At 46.0% G+C, this 21,546-nt stretch overlaps 4 protein-coding genes and 4 non-coding genes across 8 annotated transcripts in view; 2 read left to right on the forward strand and 6 right to left on the reverse strand.

Moving 5' to 3' along the window:
- Positions 1–2,657, forward strand: part of MAP2K1 (mitogen-activated protein kinase kinase 1) — a 33,855-nt gene extending 31,198 nt beyond the window's left edge. Inside the window, exons 10-11 of the mRNA XM_038146818.1 lie at positions 851–896; positions 1,749–2,657. Coding sequence (XP_038002746.1) covers positions 851–896; positions 1,749–1,862 — 160 coding nt within the window. The 3' untranslated portion in view covers positions 1,863–2,657. The remainder of the gene's footprint in view (positions 1–850; positions 897–1,748) is intronic.
- A 433-nt stretch (positions 2,658–3,090) lies between these two features.
- SNAPC5 (small nuclear RNA activating complex polypeptide 5) lies at positions 3,091–6,224 on the reverse strand. Its single transcript, XM_038146820.1, has 3 exons — positions 6,074–6,224; positions 5,097–5,186; positions 3,091–4,626 (listed from the first exon to the last, which is right to left on the reverse strand). Exons 1-3 carry the CDS (start codon positions 6,161–6,163, stop codon positions 4,516–4,518), a joined length of 291 nt encoding a protein of 96 aa, XP_038002748.1. The 5' UTR covers positions 6,164–6,224; the 3' UTR covers positions 3,091–4,515.
- Positions 6,225–6,387: 163 nt separating this feature from the next.
- RPL4 (ribosomal protein L4) lies at positions 6,388–11,898 on the reverse strand. The gene is made up of 10 exons (XM_038146819.1): positions 11,766–11,898; positions 10,312–10,483; positions 9,001–9,107; positions 8,570–8,708; positions 8,121–8,245; positions 7,768–7,897; positions 7,200–7,356; positions 6,989–7,072; positions 6,689–6,809; positions 6,388–6,614 (listed from the first exon to the last, which is right to left on the reverse strand). Exons 1-10 carry the CDS (start codon positions 11,766–11,768, stop codon positions 6,468–6,470), a joined length of 1,185 nt encoding a protein of 394 aa, XP_038002747.1. The 5' UTR covers positions 11,769–11,898; the 3' UTR covers positions 6,388–6,467.
- LOC119705361 lies at positions 7,655–7,725 on the reverse strand. Its single transcript, XR_005258200.1, has one exon. It is a non-coding gene; the product is annotated as a small nucleolar RNA SNORD18 (small nucleolar RNA).
- On the reverse strand, positions 8,773–8,872 carry LOC119705363. Its single transcript, XR_005258201.1, has one exon. It is a non-coding gene; the product is annotated as a small nucleolar RNA SNORD16 (small nucleolar RNA).
- LOC119705360 lies at positions 9,194–9,264 on the reverse strand. Its single transcript, XR_005258199.1, has one exon. It is a non-coding gene; the product is annotated as a small nucleolar RNA SNORD18 (small nucleolar RNA).
- Positions 10,551–10,651, reverse strand: LOC119705364. The gene has a single exon (XR_005258202.1). It is a non-coding gene; the product is annotated as a small nucleolar RNA SNORD16 (small nucleolar RNA).
- A 141-nt stretch (positions 11,899–12,039) lies between the features above and the next one.
- ZWILCH (zwilch kinetochore protein) lies at positions 12,040–21,490 on the forward strand. Its single transcript, XM_038146817.1, has 18 exons — positions 12,040–12,196; positions 12,476–12,527; positions 12,875–12,970; positions 13,076–13,194; positions 13,675–13,871; positions 14,352–14,431; positions 14,698–14,853; positions 15,052–15,123; positions 15,436–15,529; positions 15,901–15,956; positions 16,782–16,884; positions 17,446–17,525; positions 17,706–17,862; positions 18,426–18,454; positions 18,813–18,949; positions 19,224–19,319; positions 19,409–19,527; positions 20,166–21,490. Exons 1-18 carry the CDS (start codon positions 12,141–12,143, stop codon positions 20,255–20,257), a joined length of 1,791 nt encoding a protein of 596 aa, XP_038002745.1. The 5' UTR covers positions 12,040–12,140; the 3' UTR covers positions 20,258–21,490.
- The last annotated feature ends 56 nt before the right edge of the window (positions 21,491–21,546 follow it).

Below are 21,546 nucleotides of genomic sequence, written 5' to 3' on the forward strand. Positions count from 1 at the left end.
TTTCTGTGGCTGAGCGGCAGAGGGACGTGCTGGGCTCAGCTTTGTCAGGCATTTGGCAATCAGAGTCCCTGCTCCAGGCCAGGGCAAATAAGAATTGCAATCAACATAATCAATCCTCTTTGGGTGTTAATTGCCTCAATTAATCTCACAGGCAGCACATGCATCCAGAGGAGCCCCAAGGCCGGGGGAGATTCCCCTCTTTAGCCCTGAATTTCTGCTGCTCTGTGCAGCTCAGAGCAGTCCTTAGGGAGTGGCCCCCAGCACAGACAGCTTCTGCGAGGCTCAGGCACCTCCTCCTGCAGTGGCTGTGCCATGGGGTGCACAATCCTGCAGGCTCCGGATGTTTTTCCTTGCCCGTGAGCCAACACCTTTATTCCACCAGCCTCATCTCTTCACTTTCCCAGCTGCACCTCAGTGGTGCCAGCACTGAGCCAGTGCTAAGGGGGGCAGCTATTGCACTTCAGAAGTTTGTTCATTTATCAAATATCTCTATTTACAGCTTCCAAAAGGAAGGACAGACATGCAATAGCTCTACTTGATCCTGAGCTTGAAGAGACTTGGGGCAAAGAAACGTGAGGGATAAAAGGGGTTCATGTTATTTCAGTTGAAATGGGATTTATCTCCCCAGCTTGGTTTAGACATCATCAGCCTCAGACAACTCAGGATTTCTTACCTGGAGCTGTGGAACCCACAGAAGGGAACTGCAGCTCCCATCTCTGTCTGAGAGGCAGCTGGTGCTTTCATTGACTGGTGTCATCAGACCAGAGCAGTCCAAGCAACAGGACACAACTGGAGCCTTATTTTAAGAGATAATGGAGTGTAACTTGTGCACCACTTTGTGTTTTCCCAGTTTAATTAAAAATCCTGCTGAGAGAGCCGACTTGAAGCAGCTGATGGTGAGTGAAGGTTTTTAATTTGATCTAAAAGCCCTTTCCCAGGCAGGCTGGATTCCTCAGGTGGCCAGAGCAGGTCAGAGCAGTGGCCTCGAGGGTGGCTGGTGGCCCGTGAGCAGCTCATCTTGGGGAGGAGCAGCTTTTCTGAGCTAGAGATCGAGGGGCTGCAGGACTCACACCTCCTACAACAGGGACTGTCAAGGAGACCAAAACTCTGCTGGGTTGTGGAGTCTGCCATTTTATAATCACAATGGATGACTTGAATTAATTTACAAAATAATTATCTCTAGAGTCAATTAGTTAATAAAGTATTGATTAATACTTTTAGGAGGACAAAAGAACAAAGCTCCATATACCATATGGACTAATTAAATACATTTCTAATCATCTTGTGTTGTGAAACACAAGATTTGTCACTTTTTTACCAGCTTTGTCTGGCAAAATCTGTAGAACTCACACATCCTGCATTTTTCCCTGTGTGAAATATCAGTCTCAGTGCATCTTTTTATGGTTTGAAGTGTAATGCCAGGACTTCAGTTCTGCTGCAGGTTTTCCCTGCTCTGACCCTGCTGCACAATAATGGTGCAAAATGCAAAGAGACTCTTTTTATTACAAAAAGCCTTTTAATGCCCAGGCAGACACTTTCCAGAGTATTACCCTGAGTGGCTGAGTCACATCCTCATCATTTCTGGGGTGCAGCAGGCGCTGGCAGGATTCCTCTGGGATACTTTTCCTCTCTGCATTTCTGTGGGGATTTCTCCACGTGGTCTGTAAAGTTTCACAGCTCGATTGCTCCAAGTGGATTTATGGGTGCTCCTGAGGGCTGCCACACTGACCCTGTTCTCCTGTGCCCAGATCCACGCTTTCATCAAGAGATCCGAGGCGGAGGAGGTGGATTTTGCAGGGTGGCTCTGCTCCACCATCGGCCTTAACCAGCCCAGCACCCCCACGCACGCCGCCGGCGTCTGAGCCCGGGGCCAGCTCCTGGACTGTACCTCTGGTGACAACCACGCTCTCCTGGTCCTCTCTCCTCAGCTTGTACCTGTTCAAACATGTATTTCACCTCTTAAGGAAGAATGTCTTGATAGCATGTGCCAAAACGGTTTTAAATCTCGTCCTAAACTAATTGGTATCGTACCGGGTTCCGTCGTTCACTGACCAAACGTAAGCTGTGTAAGTTCCAGTGCTTGCTGATTTTAGGTGATTATGGATATTCTTTCTTAATGAAAATATCACTGGGGCAGGGGGGGTTGGCCCCTGGCTTGTTTGAACTTTATCAAGACTCTTTGTAAATCGTTGGTACTTCAATCATGCTTTCCCTGAGCTCCCCGGGCTCGGGATCGGGATGCTCCGAGCCTGTCTGTGAGCATGCTTTGCTGCTGCCCAGCTGTTCCCAAAAGTTAGGCTCCAATTTTGCTGTTGTCTAGAGATCTCTCTCTTTGCAGGTGAAGAAGGCAAGAGCTCTGCATTTCTCAGAATGCACAGGGCAATATTCTAATTGTAGACTTGTTCATATTTCTATATTTATTTTTCGAACATATCATCATCCTTGGATTTAGTGATGTATGTCTTTCTAATTGATTTTTAAAAGTTCTTGGAAGTGTCCTATGGAATCAAGACAATGATCCAAGCACTTTGCTTTCTTTTAACCTAAAGAGTCATGACAACTGTGTTTAGTGTCTAAAAGTGTATGAAAATCCTTTATTGTTTTATTCTCTCAGATGTTTAGCAATGGGTTCTCTTAATAAATATATTATCAAGTAACTTCTTGAAGCTTTTTTTTAAAACTTGACCAAGGCTTTTAACCTGGTCACTGCACTATAAATTTCAGCTCTGTGAAAGGATGCTTTGGATGAGGAAATGCCTGAAATTCTTCCCCAGAAGGAATCCCCATCAGCGGGACATGAACTTCCACATGGCCCAAGGATCAGGTATCAAAGGGCTGGCACAGCCGGGCTCAGCAGAGGCAGGAAATGACTCACTGACAATCCAGGCCTTCCTCCAGCCTGTCCTGGCTGCAATGAAACCTGAAGTGACAGCTGGGAGGGTGTAAATTAAACTCTTTCCTGAGCTTTACCCAGCAAACAGAGCCTTTTACTGTTTGCTACAAGAAATGCACAGCACGGTTTGGGAGGCTGAACTCCCACTTTGGGTTGTCCTCCCAGACAGCAAGAACTTGGGCACTGCAAGCACAGGGGTAAGGACAGCAGGAAAAGAACTTTATTGCAACATGCACTAGAACCGGGCTGTTCAAATCCAAAAGCACTCGTTCACAAAAGCAGCAGGAATTCTATCCATGAAAACTACTCTGGACCATGCTGGGCACAAAGAACATTTTTCAACAGTCAGAATTACCCTTTGGAGTTGAAATGTGCCGAGAAAGGCCGGGATGGCTCCTGAGCTCCTCCCAACCAGCTCTCCACACACATCACTGCGAGGGCTTATTTGACTTAGAGCAGTTTTGGCTCAGACTTTTGGGGGCTTTTTACCTGTCAGGCTTGAGAAAGCTTTGTTAAACAATCTCTTCACTCCTGTTCTGAATTCCTTCATTAAGACATCCAAAACCCAAATAGTCTTTAGTACAGGATGAAGCCACATTTACATCCCACCAGTTTCCATTGGTACAAACCAAACAAGAGCCAAGTTAACACTCATTAAACAGTGGCAGGAATGCACTGGAGGCTGAATGTCAGTTCTGACCACCCCCAGGACACCAGACACTTTTCCAAATGCAAAAGTTGTGGAGATTTCACATCACTTTCCATTTATAACTAAGTTCTTACACTCCTCATGCTCCTCTTTGAGAATCACATGAAAGGAGGGCACCTGGCCTTGATTTATGAGGTTACAATGAGAGAAAATGGTTACAATGAGAGAAAAGGAAAATAACACTAATATAAGAGTATTAGCTTAGTACAAGCACCACGGATCATTTATTAGTCTACAATTTGTGGACAAATAAAAGGCTCCTTGGCTGCTGCTCTGAAGGAGCAGAAGTAGAAAGTCCTTCTCTGGGACAGAGTGACAGAACTGAAGAGCACCAGGGGCACAGAGAGACCTCCCTGCTGTGCTCAGAACTGGGCTGACACCGGGAGGACTCTGGGAGTAACTCCAGCTTTCCATGGAACTGAGAACACAGCAGCTGCAGGCTGGAGACAGCCCTGGACACATCTTTTCTCACCTGTATCTTAAATTGCCAGTTTAGGCGAATGAGGTTAGAATGTAATCACTGGGGCAGCAGCAGCCTCCAGGACCTGGATTTGTTTCTCACATCAGGAAGTGAGAACAGACAAGTTATTGCTTTTAGTGCGTGTAGTAACTGGTCTGGTTGATCAATTGCTTCTCCCTTCCACATACAAAGATGTTGTAAGAGCTACATAAGGTTTGAAATGTGGAATAGATTATGCTACATATTTGTGCAGCAGCTTTTCATTCTTTCAACATCTGAGTCAAGATGTGCCCAGCCTGGGAAGTTCACGTGTGCAGTGTCACTGCCCTCAACTGTGATATGTCAAATAGTTCATACCCACACAGCACGAAATGGAAATCACTTGGTGAGTTTCAGATGAATGAAGAAGAAATTCCTGAGTCTGTATTAAAAACCATCTCTGATTTTTTTCTCTCACGAATCAGATTCCTCCTCCTCTTCCTCCTCCTCCTCTTTATCATGCTGAAGACTGAGGTGTAACTCAGTTTGATTGATGGCAGCCTCATTGTCCATCTGCCCAAGAGCCTGTCAGAGAAAAGGGCCGATTACCAAACCTAGCACAAACACCAAACACTTCTCAAATCACTGTTAGAGCTGTGCAGTCACTGTTAGTTAAACACTGATCTCCAAGGAAAAGCTGCACCTGGCTCAGGCTGGCCAGGTACTGAGTGAAAAGCAGCAGCACCTGTGCCTCTGTCCCTAGCACCGTGCCACCCCAGGTCACAAGCATTAAAGAGAATATTTAACACATGGTGAACTGAAGCTACAGCACACAGGTACTTCCCAATCCCCCTGGAAACACCGCGCTGCTTCTGGGGATGGGAAAGGTGAAACCCTTGAAACCAGCAACAAAACTGACATTTTACAGCTGAGCTTTGCGGTGATGAGAAGCATCAATGAGGTGGCACGAGGAGCTGCACAGGAGAACCACGCAGAGCTCTGCTCGTGCTGCCAGCCAGCCGTGGAGCCCCCTCCGAGCCCAGGGACCCCCTTACCTGCTGAGTGTCCTCGGCCAGGGCTGGCAGGGGCACGGGGACGTTCTCCTCGGCGGCGCTGATCATGGACTGCAGCGCCAGCTCCTCCACCTGCGGGGACCGCACTGAGCACTGCCGGCACTGGTGTTACCCGTGCCACTGCCACCCCAGCCCAGCCCGCCTGCCTGACACCGCTGAACGCTTCCTGCTCGAAACTCCGGGCTTTTGCACCTGTTAAAGCTTTGTTAAACCTTCTGCAGTTCTGCTCTGAACTCCTTTACTATGATATGCATGAGTCTCTAAACCCAAATTGTCTTCAGCTCCACTCCTCAAACTATCCCTTCTCCATCCATCATCTAAGGCAAACCATGCACTCACATTTACCTCTTTGAGACTTATCCTGCTCATACTCACAATTACATTTAGCTCTTGCTGTATCCTGCATCCACTCACATTTACTTCTTAGAGATTTATCCTGCTCACACTCGCATTTATCTCTTAATGTACCCTACATCCACTCACATTTACCTCTTAGAGAGCTATCCTATGCACACTCACATTTATCTTAGTGTATCCTACATCCATCACACTCACATTTACCACTGAAAAACATATCCTACATACACTCACACTTATCTCTTAATGTACACATACACTGACAATTACAGCTACCTCTTACAGATGTATGTTACACACACTGGCAATTACATTTACCTGAGAAGTACCCTGCACACAGTTACATTTACCTGAGATGTGCCCTGCACACTGAATTACATTTACCTCCCGGAGCACCGTGGATGGATCCCCCTTTCCCGGACCACCTGTCAGCGATTCCCTGCCCCTCTCCCAGCCCCGATGGGCGCAGGGCCCGGCCCGTGGCGGAGCGCGGCCGCGCTGCCGGGCAGGGCGGAGGGGCAGGCCGGGCCCCGCCGCCGCGCTGCCGCCGCTCCCGCTGCCGGCCCCTCTCCCGTCCCCAGCCCCGGGGTGTCCCCGCGCACCCGCAGCCGGCGGAGCTGGTCGTGCAGCGCCGCCTTGACCCGCAGCAGCGTCTCCTCCTCCCGGCGCAGCTCCTGCAGCCGGCTCAGCATCGTCCCCGCCGGGGGAGCGCCCGCCCCGCCCCGTGACGTCACACCCGCCCACCTGACGTCACTCCGCCACAGCGGCGCGCGGCGGCCGCCCCCGCGCGGCCAGGGCGGCTCACTGCAGCCGCGGCCCCGCCCGCCCCTCAGCCTCAGCCTCCTCCTCCTCCTCCTCCTCCTCTCCCCGAAGTTTCCGTCCGGACGCCTGCTCGCACACGCACACCCCACACGGCTTTCTCGTTTCCAACAGCGTTTATTAGGGACAGACCGCGGGCGCAGCCCCCGCGGGGACCCCGGGGCAGCACGGCCGCGGTTACGCCTCGGCCTTGGCCTTCGCCGCAGGCTTGGCGGCCTTGGCCGTCTTGGCCTTCTTGGCAGCGGGCTCTCCCTTGGGTGCGGCCGGGGCCTTGTCTGCCAGCTTGGCCTGGGCCTTGGCTTTCTTCTCTTCCTTGAGTTTGTGCTGGAACAGAGAGAGAGATGATCAGTCAGGGCACCACGTGAAGCCCGAGCCCCAGCCCCGGCAGCCGCACTCACGTTCTGCGCGTGCCGCAGGATGGTGTTGCGCCGCATGGTTTTGGCGTACGGGTTCAGCTTGATCATGATTCTCAGGTTCTTCAGCGGGTTCTTCTTCAGGACTCTGCGCTGAATCTTCTTCCTGAAAAGCACAGCCATATTGTATCAGCAGTGTATTTTGCAATGCCACTTCTGCTAAATTCTCCCTGAGAGCTCAACAACTGCAATTCCTTGTGTTTACACCCAGAAATTAGGAAATCCCAGCCTGAAACCAATTTCAAACCTCTCTGCAGCCTTTGTTCATTAAATAAAATCACTCACTTTGGAGCACGCAGGGCCTTCTGGATTTCCTGGCTCCTCATGATTCTTCCAATATCCGTATTGGTCATCTTGTGCATTGGCAGGCTGCGGAACCAACGTTCAGAGAGTGAGTGGATGATAAACCCACGGCTAACAACCAGGCATTCAGGAGCAAGTCCCAGTATCCCTTTTCCTGGGAAAAAGGGGAAGCCTGCCCCGGGGCTGCACTCACTTGTAGTCGCTCTTGAGCGTGGCAGCCTTGCGCCAGGTGCCGTACAGATCGTCCAGCTTGCGGAAGGCGCTCTCGGTCCAGATGCAGAAACGCCCCACGTGGCCCCCGGGAGCGAGGCGCAGCAGGTTCAGCTTGTTCACGTTCAGCAGAGTGATTCCTGCAGGAAAGCAGGCAAAGCAATCCCTTCAGTTTGTGATTAAAATTGAGGAATGTGAGGCTAAGCAGTAGACAAGATGCAGAAAGAGACTGGGGTTTTGGCTTTCATATTACATAGCTGTACACACCTCTGTATGAACACCTATTGAATTTTAAATTAATAATAAGCATTTTTAAAACTAACCAGCCTCATTTTTAACTGCCCCAAACACAGTTCAGGGTTGGAAACAGCTGCAACATTTGCCACAAACACCCTAAACATCATCCCGACAGGTTCTTACAAAGGTCAACCACTGCAGCCAGTCAGAACTTCCACCCAATCATGTGTTTCAGAAACACGGACCAATGAAGTGGAATCTCATCATTCCAGGCAGTGTCCCGAGAGAAGAGCGAACGTGTCCCAGGTTATTACCGGGGATGTTCCGGAAAGCTCTGATGATGCCGTTGTCCTCGTTGTAGATGATGCAGGGTCCCCTGCGCTGGATGCGGCGGCGGTTCCTCATCTTGCCCTTCCCGGCCCGCATGCGCTGCGAGGCGTAAACCTGGGAAAAGCAGAAACTGAACATCCCAAGAGCCCAGAGCCCAGCAGCCAGACCCAACACTCTGCTTCGGTCAGAACTTCACCGTCGTCACAGCGGCTCTGCAACACGGACCGGTGAGAACTTCATCATTCTCAGAGTCAAAACACAGAACTACTTGGGATTCCTTCCCTGTACAGCTGAATCACCTGTGTTCTGCCCTTCAGACCACACCTTCCCAGCTCACCTTTTTGATGTCATTCCAAGCTTTAAGCTTCTTCAGCAGGAGAACAGCTTCCTTGGTTTTCTTGTAGCCCTCAACCTTGTCCTCAACAACCAGAGGAAGCTCTGGAATCTCCTCGATGCGGTGGCCTAGACAGGATTACACAAGACATTCAGTGTTGCTCACTGACCTTGGCTGGACCCATTCCTCAAGGTTATTGCTTTATATATTCATAGATGATGTATGATAAATTAAATTCATGACAGAAATTCATTAAATTTTATCAGGCACAGTAATGAGAGTAGTGAAGTTCCAGTGGTGTCTTACAGGTCTCACACAGGACTTTGTGTACCTGAGTTTAGAGTCTTTGCCTCCGTGGACACAAATCAAACCCCACTGCAAGACTCAATCTAAGCCACCACAAAGTACCCAACACTGGCTCAGACAAACAATTCCAGAGGCAGAATTCTCACCTTTAGACATGACCAGAGCTGGCAGGGCAGAGGCAGCCAGAGCAGAGCAGATGGCATAACGCTTCTGCATGATGTTCACCCTGCGGTGCCAGCGCCGCCAGGTCTTGGTCGGGGCGAACATGCGGCCACCGCGACACATCTGGGAGCTGCAGTTAAGAACAACTTTTTGGAGCTTTCTTATCCCAAAGTGACTCTTTACTGCTTGCTCAGCATTAATGGATCGTCAACCACCTGTGCCAGGACTGTGACAGCAGGCAACTGTCCCTGGGCACAGGGTAAGGCGCAAATTACGACATCATGGCAAGACAGAAGGGGTCTGAGCTGCAGCCATTACCTCAGGAAAAAAATTCTGTCTCTCTTTTAGACAATTAAAAACGTTTCTGCTGGCTGAGTTCAGTGCCCCCAAAGCCAGCACAGCCGTGGAAGGATACATTGCCAAAGGCACCCTGGCCAGAGCGGTGAGTGCCGCCACCCCGGACGCGCGGGATTCGAGCAACAGCTCTGCCAGTACCCCATGATTCAGCGCTGGTCTGGTGACCTGCAACAGAGAGAGACATCGTGAGGGTCATTCAGGGGACATCACTGCCATGCCCCCACAGCCAGAGGGATGCTGAACTCGGGGCACTGATCAGAACTTCCACCCAATCATGTGTTTCAGAAACACGGACCAATGAAGTGGAAACTCATCATTTCAGCATAATAAATCTTGATCAAGAAAACTTAATCCTAGTCTATTAATGTACTTCATTATGACCAAAGATCTTTAAGATGCTTATTTTAAGCTTGATCCTCAATCTGGAAGTCTGACTTGGCACTGCTATACCTAGCAAGTTAGGATGTTTGGGTGAAACTCAGAAATAAGGTTAAAAAGGCATGTTCCTAGCACAGACGTCTTGGAAGCAGAAGTTATCTGCACAAACAACAGAAGCAAATCTAACAAATGTCCATTTGCAGTTTTTCCTTGGTGAATGCCTCAGGCAAGACTCATATGGTCAATGTGGAGCAGGGATTTTCACCTGGAACACTTTCAGCCATTTTATGTTTTTCCTGCAAAGAATGATGATTCCATCTGAGGACTGTGATACTTCCAGCAATGTGCAGTTCAAGCAAGAGCAGAGTACCCCAAAACACCACCTTTGTGCTCCTCAGAATAATAAAACTGCTGCATTTCAAACCATTTATACCCACACTGTTAACAATTTGCCTTGCCTTCTACACAGAACCCTACGGATAAGCACTTCTCTTATCCAAACTCCAGCTTGATTTCCATGTGAACCCTCCTGCAGTGCAGCCCTGATGCCTTGTGAAGGCTCACCTAGACAGAGTTAAAGAATAAAGCAGGGATTTATTAAAAGGCCTCAGCAGATACACCTCGGGCAGCACAAGAGCCCAGCCAGGGCTACACCCAAGATGAACCACAATGGTCACAAAAATGGACAGAGGTCATGGGGTCTCTCATTTTATATAAGTTCTGGTCTATTAGCATATTGGAGTTAATTGTTCCATTACAGCTTTAGCCCAGGCACTCCCACCCTGCTTGTTTTCCTCTCTCCAGCCCACGCTGTTTGTGCTCCTGGGCTGAGCTTTGGATCATTTGTCCTTGGTGCCCAGCTGGAGCAGGAATTGTTTTGTCTGCCTGCTCTGTGCAGAGCTCAGCATCATCCCCTCACACGGAGCTCAGACCAAAGCAGTGCAGGCACTGCAGCAGCACAGGACCTGACCAGCACAGAGGCGCGCCGTACCTGCGAGCTCGCTGACGGCGTAGGGCTGCCGGTTGTTCTTGCGCAGGTTGGTGTGCACGAAGTTCACCACGTCGGGCCGGATGGGCGCCTTGAACACGGCGGGCAGCGTCACGTTCTTGCCCGACGCCTCCCCCTTCTCGGAGTACACGGAGATCAGCGGCCGAGCGCAAGCCTGGGGAAGCACAAACCCTCTGAGCACAGAGTGAAGCGAATTCCTGGCGTTCGAGCTGCTCGGATATTGCTCAGAAGCACGGAGTCGTCAGCTCGGCAGTGCCAGCACGCTGACAGCAGGCAACTGTCGCTGAGCACTGGATAAGACGCAAATTACATCATCACAGCAATACTGAACTGCAAAGCTTGCCGCCAGAAACTACACCTGCATCTCCAAGGCATTTATATAGCTCAGCCTCTGCAATACACCCCTTCAATATTTACTTATAAATACCCCTTTAATATTTACTTCCCAGCAAATATTAAAAAACCCACCTGCGTTAACCAAATAGGTGTAATTTGGATTTAGAAATACTGTAACCAGCTCATCAAACAGTATCAGAGGACACTGAACAACCTCTGGTGCTTTAAAATTTGTGCACTGAAAAAATTAAGCTGCTCTCAGCAGCAACTGCCTGTCAAAAGGCTGAAAGGATGCCCAAAAATAGCCAGAGGATGAACAGCACCCTTTAAAAACAATGGTTTAGCATTATATTCTATCGGTTGTTAATTAATCTGGTGGCAACAGTACAGGCAAAGCATTTTGCTTCCCTTTCCCATCTGCAGTTCATTTCAGAGGTATTAAAATGCTCCAGAACTCTAAACTAAGTAGCTAATAGCAATGGGAGGGCCATCTCTGCATGTGACACTGGGCACAAACGAGGCTCTGGCCCCTGGTGTTAACCCAGACACACAAGCAGCAAACTTGAGCAGGGTGAAGGCATCAGAGTACAATCTCAGCTATATTGGCAAGAAAAATTGTTAATTTGCAACCTGATTCTAAACTAAGGCCTCTTAAAACCTGTTTTGCAAGAAAAATAGACTAATAAAAGAGATCTATACAAGCCGCTCTTCCCTCTCTAGATGAGAGCAAACGCTCCCGTAGGGCCTGTCTCGCTTTAGATAAATACATCAGGAAACTACAAAGCGCTCCCAGACGGCGATGGGGACCCATCCCATCCCTTTCCGTGCCCATGGAATGGATAACTTTGGGCCGATCACGCCGAGCTCCCGCCCGCGGCCTCCCCGGCCCGGCCCCGCTCGGTCGCTCACGGGCTCCACGCGGCCGCCGAGCACTGACGGGCCCAAAATGGCGGCCGCGCGCCCCACGCCGCCACCGCGGGCCCCGAGCTGCCCGTGGCTCGGCCCTGCCCGCTGGGCCCGGCTCCCCCGGCCCGGCCCCGCTGCCCTCCCCGCTCCCCCCCGGGCCGCGCTCCCCGGGCCGGGCCCGGCGCTCCCCTCACCATGGCGGCGGAGCTGCTCGTGCGGCCGCCCGCCTGCGCCGCGCCCCGACCGGAAAAGGAAGGACTCGTCACCTGCCGGTTACTACGTCGATGTCCCTCCGCTGCCCGACCGCCGCGTCTGCCGCGCCGGCCGGTCAACCCCCGACACCCAGTCCAAGCTTCGGACAGAGCTCCAGCCCCGGTCCCAGTCTCTGTCCAAATCTCTTCGGCCCGGCCGCGCCCATCCCGAGCTCTCCGGGCGCCTCTGTCCCGCTCAGTTCCCCGCCAAAGCAGGGGACTCTGTTCCGGCGGAGGGATCCAGCGTGACGCGTCACCCTCCCCTCACAGACATCGCGTAGCGCCGGCGGGCGGGAGGTTCGATTGTGGCGGGCGGCGATGGCGGCCGAGCGGCGGCGCCGGGCGGGCGGCGGCCTGAGCGGGCTTCTGCTCCGGTGAGAGTCGGGGCTGTTCCCGGGGCTGGCCGGGCTCCTGCTCCGGTGGGGATCGGGGCTGTTCCCGGGGCTGAGCGGGCTCTTGAACCGGTGCGGATTCGGGGTCACTGCCTGGGAGTCTCCGCTGCTTTGCTGAGGGAGGTCTGGCCCCTCTTGTGGGGAGGCTGCTGAGGCTCCGGTTGTAGCCTTGGAGTGTTTAGTGTATGTGGGTGATGATGCTGTTTAATGAGGAATGCTGAGGGGAAAGGTCGTGTATCTCAACGTTTTCTTTTCTTTCAGGATACGTGAAGAAGGGAAGGACAGTATCCCCGAACACCCCTATCTCTATGAGGTAAAATCATAGACTGGTTTGGGTTGGAAAAGAACTTGAAGCTCATCCTGTTTCCCCCCCGGCCATGGCAGGGACACCTTTCCCTATCCCAGGCTGCTCCAAGCCTCAGTGTCCAGCCTGGCCTTGGGCACTGCCAGGGATCCAGGGGCAGCCACAGCTGCTCTGGGCACCTGTGCCAGGGCATGCCCACCCTCGCAGGAAGGATTTCTTTCTAATTTCCAATCTACACCTTCTCTGTCAGTGTGAAGCTGTTCCACCTTGTTCTGTCACTCCATCATCTTAGAAAATGCTGAAATGCAGCGTCTCTATACAGTGAGTTAAAAAGATTTGATTTTTTTTTTTTTCAGACTGATGTAGAGATCTCATTGGTTGGTGGCAGCTGCAAAAATCCCGTTGAAAAATTTTGGAACGGAAGCAGTGCAATGTATATTTTGCAGAAAGCTGTAAGTGTGCATGGTAGATATTAAATGTAATCCAGACTCGAATTCCCATCAGATGTTTTTCACACACCTTGCAGTTTTTGACTTACATGCACATTTCTCTTCAAGACACACAATGAAGAAAGCGACTCCATGGAGGAATCAAGAACAGATGATGCTGTTTATGCCTCTCAGGTTTTGCCAAAGGAGAGTCCTGCAGCCCTGGCTCTTTCTGTTGGTAGAGCAAAGTAAGTGTGAAAGCTTTCCCTCCCCTTTTGAGGGAGTTTCCTTTTGGAATTCTGTGTCTTTTCCTGATATTCAGAACCTGTATTTTCAATGCCCTAAATAAGATTACTCGTTAGTTTATGAGAAATTGTGACTGTTTTCCATCCTGCAGGTATTGGAAAAGCACTTGTGATCTGGGCTTTGGGGTTAATGGGATTCACTGGGTGCAGATGAGCAAAAAGAAGCTCACTAAGACTTCAGTGCTTTTTTTTTTTTTTTTTTTTTTTTGTAAAGCTCCTGTTTAAAAAAAGCCCTAAAAATATTATTTACATCTTTGGTGTTAAAATACCAATGCATGGTACCAAAATGTGGTTTGCCTAACTAATATGTTCTCTTAATTAGCTTAAAATGTAATATTCAATTATCATTTTAGAGTCTTCAGTCTACATGAATGTATTGTGTTATTTGCTGGCATCTTACTTTGTCCCTGTCCCTGTTTCTAGGCAGTTGATTTCCTTGTACACAATGGTGCAGAACCCAAACACGACCTCCCTGGGGACGAGTGACCTGGCTGTGCTTCCTCCCCTGTGGGCCAGGTGTGATGGTTCTGATCCTCAGCACACCTGCTGGATTGGAGCTGAGCCTCTCAAGGCTGCAAACAAAGTCACCGGGCTCAATATCTACCTGGTTTCATGTGATGGTAAGGTGGTCATGGTGCACAGAAAATTAAATGAGGAAGGCTAAAAAATGTGGGAATGCTGATGCCACAGTGCTGTCTTTGTTCTTTGTGTGATACTGGCTTGGAAATGCTCTGAACTCCTGGTTTTAATGAGCAAGAAGGGATTAAAATAAGAGAAAAGATATTTTTAACCAATGCTGAAATGGCTTTTTAATCTACTTGATGCTCCTGTAGCTGGGCAGGCCTACCTCAACTCATTTTAAACTTTAAAACTGCTGCCATTCAGCATCTGAATCACACAACCTCTGACTCATTCTAAACATTTATGTATGCTCATATCAACTCTTATCACCGCTAGGAGAAATGCAGGGAGAATTGCAGCTGTCTAAAGGACAGCACAAGTCATGCTTCACCAAATGGAGTATTTGGGAATGAATTTGAAGTGCCACATTTGAATTGTGTCCAATGGGGTTTTTGAGTCACACTCTTTTCCTTTCCTAGGTCCCACAGCTGATAAAACCCGTTTTCCAAACCTGGAAGAGCTCAAAATGGAACACAAAATAAGACATCATTCATCTGTTGTAGGTTTTCATGCTCTGTCACGGCTTCAATTGAAGTTTAGAAACTCTTATTTTGGGATTTATGATGCTGGTTTGAGGAAGATTTTTAGATCCTCTGTGGAAACCACCTTAGTATGATTCTATAGTATAACAGTCTGATTTCAGGTCATGTTTATAATGCATTTCTCTGGTATTAACCCTTTTTTGCATGTTTGTGAAATGCTTTTAAAATCCCTTTGCCTGTGGTAGTTTTGTTGGTTTTAATTTTTGAAATCTCTTCATTTTAGGTGACAACAAAAGGATTTGCTCAGTATGAGCTGATTACAGCTGCTGCAATGGAGGACACCATTGCAGAATCTGGAAGCAACATCTCTGTGGATATCACATGGAATGGTGTGGAAAAGATTCTGGAGACTCCCCCAGTGATCTCTGCTGCCACGCTGGTAAGTCAGCATGGAAAAGGCAAATAAACCCGAGCCCTTGGCACAACTCACATCATGAGTAGTATAAAGAAGATAAAAGCAGTGTAGCCTGTTTGTAAGCTGAATTGTAAGTTGTGCTGACGTGCTTCTCACTGATGAAAATTTTAGGACACTTAATTTCTAAAGTTTGAAACTGAGATAAACTTGTGGAACTTTCAGAATATTGCCCTGGAGTCGGGGGACCCCAGAAGTCCTGTGTTCCAGCTGTACCGAGAGCTGCAGGTCCTCTTGGTGAGTGCAGGGGACAAACTGCAGTTTCACGTTTGCATGGAATGGGGATTTTACGTGCCAATCATTTGCTTTATTGAAAACTTCATCAGACCTTTCAAAGATAACTTCAAGTTTTATTTTAGCTGAAACTGAGTCAGTTTTAGAAATCTTGAGTACAAAGAGGACAAGTCATCCAGGAAGTTCTGAAAATTTGTAACTCCTGGTGAGCTGTGCAGAGATTTGTGATTCTTGGTGATGTTGTCTGTGAAAGATGACACACGCAGGACTCCCAGGAAGAGCTGATTTCTGTTGGGATTTTCCTGCTGCTTTTAGGCTTTGGCTGAAGGTCTGAAGACTGGTGTGACTGAGTGGCCTGAGCCATCAGAGTCTGAATCAGCTCTGAAACTGGTCCAGGAATTTCTGACTGGTAATTGCTGCTTGTTCCATGGGGAGGGAGGGGTGTGGCACTTCACAGGAATGAAAGGGAATTCCACATACAACTTTTCAAGCCTTAGAACTGGGAATGTTCATTTCTGTGCTGTAACCACTGCACAGAGCAGTTGAATAGGTTAATACATATTTGCAATTTTTCTTTGTCCTAATATTATAGATCAAAGTAATAATAATAAAAAATATTTTTTAAAAGTCTTTTCAGACTATATCCTTACCCAATAAAACCATTTTTAAATGACTCAATTCTATTATTTAGTGTATTTGTTAGTTATAATGTGCCTGGGGATTAATGATTGGTTTGATGACATTTTCATAGTGCTGGAACTTATATTTTAACTCTACTAGATTTGAAGAAGAATCTGGATGGAGATTATATATTTGAAGACAAGAATGAAACAGAGGTGTGTGCAGTTTCCTAACAGCTGCTTTGTCATTTTGCTTTCATTTTAACTGCAGTTATTTCGGATTTTTACTAAATCTTGTATATTGTTTATATGTGTAAATAGTGATGTTAAGGAATATGGATCTCTTGCTTTCTGTCTCTGCTGTGTAAAAATAACGGGGAAAGCTCTGATTTCTTCCAGGAATTCTGACCTTTCTGCCATTGTATTCTATCATTAATTTGCTTTTCTTGCCTAATTTAGTTATTTGGTGCCAATTTAATAGTATCAGTTGAATATATCTTACTTATCTAGAGGTTTATGGTATTGTGAAGCAATGGGCAAATTCGAGTTATAAAAAATGTGTTTGGTTATATTAAGATTTTTTTCCCCTCTCAGCCTAGAAGGAAAGGTTTAGGTCTATTTTCTGTTAAGAGAGGAGCAGCACTTTGTTGATAACCTAAGAATAGATTGATTTCTGTGTCAACAGAACTACTCTGTTTGAGGATTACAGGAAATAGTTCTCTGCTCTGAGAATTTGTGTCTGAATTTTGGCCTCCCAGGCACTGCTGGGTTCACAGACAATGCCTGGCTGAGACCTGAAGTCTCTCTGACAGTGGCTTTTGTTTCCTGGTCCAAGGCTAGCAGTTATCCAGTGGGATAATTCTGCAAAGAATCAGACTCATGTTAAATAAAAGTATACTGCCAAATTACTGTGTGGTAGTTTCCCTGGAAAAGGGGGAGAATCAGTGATGCAGCCAGTTTTGATCTCTGGAGAAATTCAGATGTGGAAAGTTTTTGACTCTTAGGCACCATTTTTCATTGATGACCAATAAATTTTTCCAGAAAATCAAATGTGACACAGCTGCTGTGGACAGTTGCATAAAATCAATCTTTGGTGAGCGTGGAGACCTGGATTTTACTGAGCAATTATGGTGCAAGATGAAAAGTAAGTATATTGTGCCTGTTTTCCATTCATTTTCTTCTCTATCTGCTAGACAGTATTGCTTTTTCAGGGAAATTCCTGTCCTTTTCTGAGTTTTAAGGACTCATCAGCTCTTCAGGAAACTGGGATCAGCAATACCAATTGCTCTCCCTAAAAGAGCCCATTTTAGGGATGTAGGATGATCTGTGTCCTTACAACCTTCCAATGGCAGGCCAGCATCTAGCAGGAGATCATTTCATTTTGTTTGACTGCAAAGGGTACTGAACCATTGATGGTTGCTCTAAAGCTGAAACCTTTATCACTCTTTTTCTCTAGATCTGAAGGACAATTTTCAGTGTATATAGAATTCACTGGTCTCTGTTGATCATTGTGTTTTTAGAGTAATCTTTTTTGAAGTCATCATATGACAAAGCTGCCCAAAAGCTGTGTAGTCTGTAATTTCAGCTCTCCTTCTTTAACTGAGGGGTTTTGTTCATGCAAGGCTGTGTTGACCTGTTGTTAGTGACTTAACAGCCAGAGAAAGAGCCTGGATTGATAATTAAAATATTGTGGTTTTCTTTCCAGGTGTCAGTTCCTATCAGGAATTAATAGACTGTTTCACACTGGTGATAAAATCCCTGGAACGTGGTGAGATACAGCCATGGGTATGTATTTGTGTTTCACAACAGATGTTAAAATTTGGGATAGTTTGGAGTAAAATACAGTTCTTATCCCTTCACTGCCCCTCATTTGTGTTGTTTTTAAATTGTGTGTTTCCCTGGCGTTGAACTTCTGAGCGTTGATGGTGTTTCATGCACATCACAAAAAGACTTCTTTATTTTTAGATTCATCAGGGGAGTAGCAGTTTCTTAAGTCAGCTGATCCAGCAGTCCTACCATGGAAAAATGGAGGATGTTTCCCTCAGTGACATCACTCCCATTCAGATGCTGCTGGAGGTTGGCTTGGAGAAGATGAAGAAGGATTATGTCAGTTTTTTCATAGGTGAGCCTGACACTTGGGAACAGCATTAGGAATTCAGGAGAAAAGTTGTTCCGTGCAGGAAATAATGAATTTTTTGGGTAACCTCCATCTCTCTTCCCATCTGCTGAAGTTTCCAGCTTCTTTAATAGAACTTTTCAGCTTTTAAATTTCAAATTTTTAAAAACTTATTTGTTTCAAAAGACACACAGCTTTGTGTTTTACTGTTGTTGTTACCCCTTCATTTATTTTTGGCATCTGTCATCCTGTTCTCATTCTTTATTTGTTTTTTTTTTTATTTTCACTGCTTTTGTAAACTTGGGTGTCCTGAGGAGGGTGGCTGTCTCCAAGTACATGGTGGGTCTCTTCATTGTGCATCCTTGGTGATAAATAAAATCATGCCTTGACCATACTACTTTAGAGGGGTTTTCTTGTTTGGAATGAATGATCGTGTCAGTAAATAACATCACACTCCTGCTGACTTTGTCCTTTAGTAGCTTTCCTGTTTGATCACCTGAATGTTGCTAAAATTTAATCTGACACCATGTATTAAATTTTAATTTTTTTCCCTGCTGTTCCTTTTACAGGCCAGGAACTTGCAACAGTAACCTACTTGGTGAGATGCTTTATTTTTACTTTCTAAAGCAGAGCATGCTTAGCTGATGGTGGGATGCAAATCATATAAGCTGAGAAACTGACCTGCAGATCATGAGGCTGGAAACGTCAGAAATGCAGAAATGTCATTGTTTTGTTTCCTGATCCCCAGATAATTCCCTTGATATCTGATCTGGGTCACTGTCAAGGCAGTGAACCTTTGTCACACTTTGGCGGGACTTTGTTCTGAGTCTGCTGGGCCACTCTAAAAATCTTGGCTTCTCCAAAGAAGCAGGAAGACTATTTTATTTGCTGAGGGTGTGTTGTGTGTCTGTAGCAATGGAGCGCTCAGGTAAGAGCAGAAGCCTTTGCTCTTCCAGGATTACTTCATTTCCACATCAGTGGATCTCCAGGAACAAGTCCACCGTGTTCAAAAGCTTCACCATATGCTGGAAATAATGGTCAGCTGTACAGGCTTGCTGCAGTTCAGACATGAGAACCTCTTCCCTTTGACACAGTAATTATTCCATTTCTACTTTTGCTCTTTAAGTGACAATCACAAATAGAGATTGTTTGGCAGTTTTAAAGAAACACCGTAATGTTGGTGATAGTGAGACTGCAGAAGGAGCAGTTGTATCTTCCTGCCAAATTTTGCTTTGGGACTAAAACTGAAAATCTAAAACTGAAACTAAAGGAAATAATAAAATGTGAGGGTATAGTTACTTTTGCACAAGGTTTTGCTCTTTTGTACGAGCATTTCTTTAAAGAAAGTAACCTGATATCTCTTGTAGGATTTGCATGAAGTATTACAAGGAAAACCCTCTGAATGAGAAGCATGTGTTTCAGCTGCCCATCAGACCAGCTCTTGTGAAGAAATTCTATCAAAAGTAAGAGAAACTTCAGCATTTTCAGCACAAAATTCAGATGTGAAATTCAGATCTGACTCAATTTTGATGTTTTCTGATTATTCTCTCAGTGATAACCCTGAAGTCTGGAAGGTGGAGATAAGCAGTGGGCATGGACAGAAGGAGGTGAAAACAACGTGGCAAGTCAGCACCAATGCTCCAGTTGAACATGGGACATCAAACAATTCAGGTGGGGAATGGTGGTGGTGAAATGAAATAATCAAAGCACAGACTTCAAACAAATTCAGTTTTTATCCTGAGTTCAGTGGGTCTGAGCTTTATATTTACTTTTTAGCAAAAGCAAAATGATATTTTGCCTTCTACTAAAAGAGTGAGGTGGCATTTACAGAATTAAGGATATTCAGAAAGTGGTGACTTTTTGCCTTCTCACCTCGGCTGAGTTATGTTTTTAGAGTTAAAACGACAGAATAGCTACAAATATGAGATGACTGATACCAAAAAAATCTTGCAACTGATTTCTAAAATGTTTGCCAATGAATCTGAGAAGAGTTTTGAAGAGAAATTTCCATTAATGCTGGTCTCAAGTCAGAGAAGGTACAAAGGGGAGAGGATCTGCCTTGCTGCAGCACAAGTAGAAAAGCGTCAGAATGGGGAAGAATTAAGCAGAGAGACTGGTACAGAAGTGATTTGCCTTTTGGGGATGAGGTTTGACGTGAGGGTTTGGTAAATCTTGCCTGTCATTATTGATTTTTGTCGTGAAGTGCTTCAGTAAAACTGCACTTTGAATACAGTTCTGGAAGCTGCTGCATGGACTAATCTCTACCTTCTAAGAGTGGCTAATCCCAGCTTTTCCCTTTGTCCTTGCAGGTTTCTTGTCTGACTCCACAGTAAATGGAAGCAGTGAAGAAAGGCTGTATTTTGTTACCATGACTCAGTGCAGTCAGGTGCAGTTCACTTAAGTTGATGTTACTGAGCAAGCAGGACTGGAAAGGTACAGAAAGGGGGAAAATTCAGTGGTTTCTGTCCCTACAGAACCTTTAGAAACTCTGGGCTTCAAACAGTTCATCTTCACTGATTTATTTGCTTTATTACACTTAAGTGGGACCTCCACAGCCACAATTCACCTGTAGGCACCTCATTTGTTAAAAATGCAGTGCAATTATGACTGTACAGTATAAATATTTTGTAAATATGGTGGAGATTTTTCATATATTTACAGGCATTCAACAAAGTTGTGCACTTTGGGGTTTCATATTTTATTTTTTGATCATTAAAAATGCAATCGGACACTGTTTAAAGTGTGAATTTATCTTAACCAACAAAGCAAGCAATATTGTTATGTTCTCCTGGGATCAAGTGATGCTTCATCATCCTGAAGGATTTGGAAAGCTCTTCATCCAGGGCCTTGGGATCTTCAGCCAGTCTGGGTTTCTTTGTCCCTGTATTTATATTTTGGAGTATTCTTGAAAATACTTCTCTCTCCTCTTCAAATTATTTTATTCCTTCAATGTGAAGTGACTTATTTTAACAGTGTTGTCTTGTATGTTTTGCATAATTTTTTGGAAAACAAAATCAGTATAATTGGCTGGACACAATCATTTCAGTATGTTGGCAGTTGCATGTGTTATGTCGATTAATCAGTGAGGTAACATTTTGGTGGTATAATTTAAACAATTTCATAGTTTCGTACATGCTGTCTAAATAATCTGAGACAGAAATATTCTGTATTAAAAACTTAACTATGGGTAAGTAAGAATAAGGAAATCCCCCAATATTAATGCTTTTTAAAATATAAATTATAGATTATTATTATAAATTTTTGTAACTTCTGGCTTCAAGCAAAATTATATTTCAAGCTGAATTGTGGGACCAAGTTTTTATAGTACTTGTTTCTGCCTGCAGTAGAAGGGAATTTAAGGTGGAATATGAATTTTGGAAGTACTTGGATTACTTAAAATCCACATTTTCGTGTGTAATATATTATGAAGTTGTATAAGGTAAGTTTAAACTGCAGGGATGTGGTTTAAATCTGATTCAGAAGTTGTCACCTTGGATTACTCACTTCAAGCAACTCTTCTCCACACCTAAATATCAAGGTATATATTATCCTAACTTTTAGACATTAATAAATTCATAATCAAGCAGTGCTCTTGGAATATTTAAGTCCTTTTATATTTTAAAATCATGTGTCTTTCTTCAAATAGCAATTACATGGTAATCAAAATGCTGTTGATGAACAGACTGAAAT

The sequence above is a fragment of the Motacilla alba genome, chromosome 10 (assembly GCF_015832195.1).
Source record: "Motacilla alba alba isolate MOTALB_02 chromosome 10, Motacilla_alba_V1.0_pri, whole genome shotgun sequence".
Classification (NCBI taxonomy): Eukaryota; Metazoa; Chordata; class Aves; order Passeriformes; family Motacillidae; genus Motacilla; species Motacilla alba.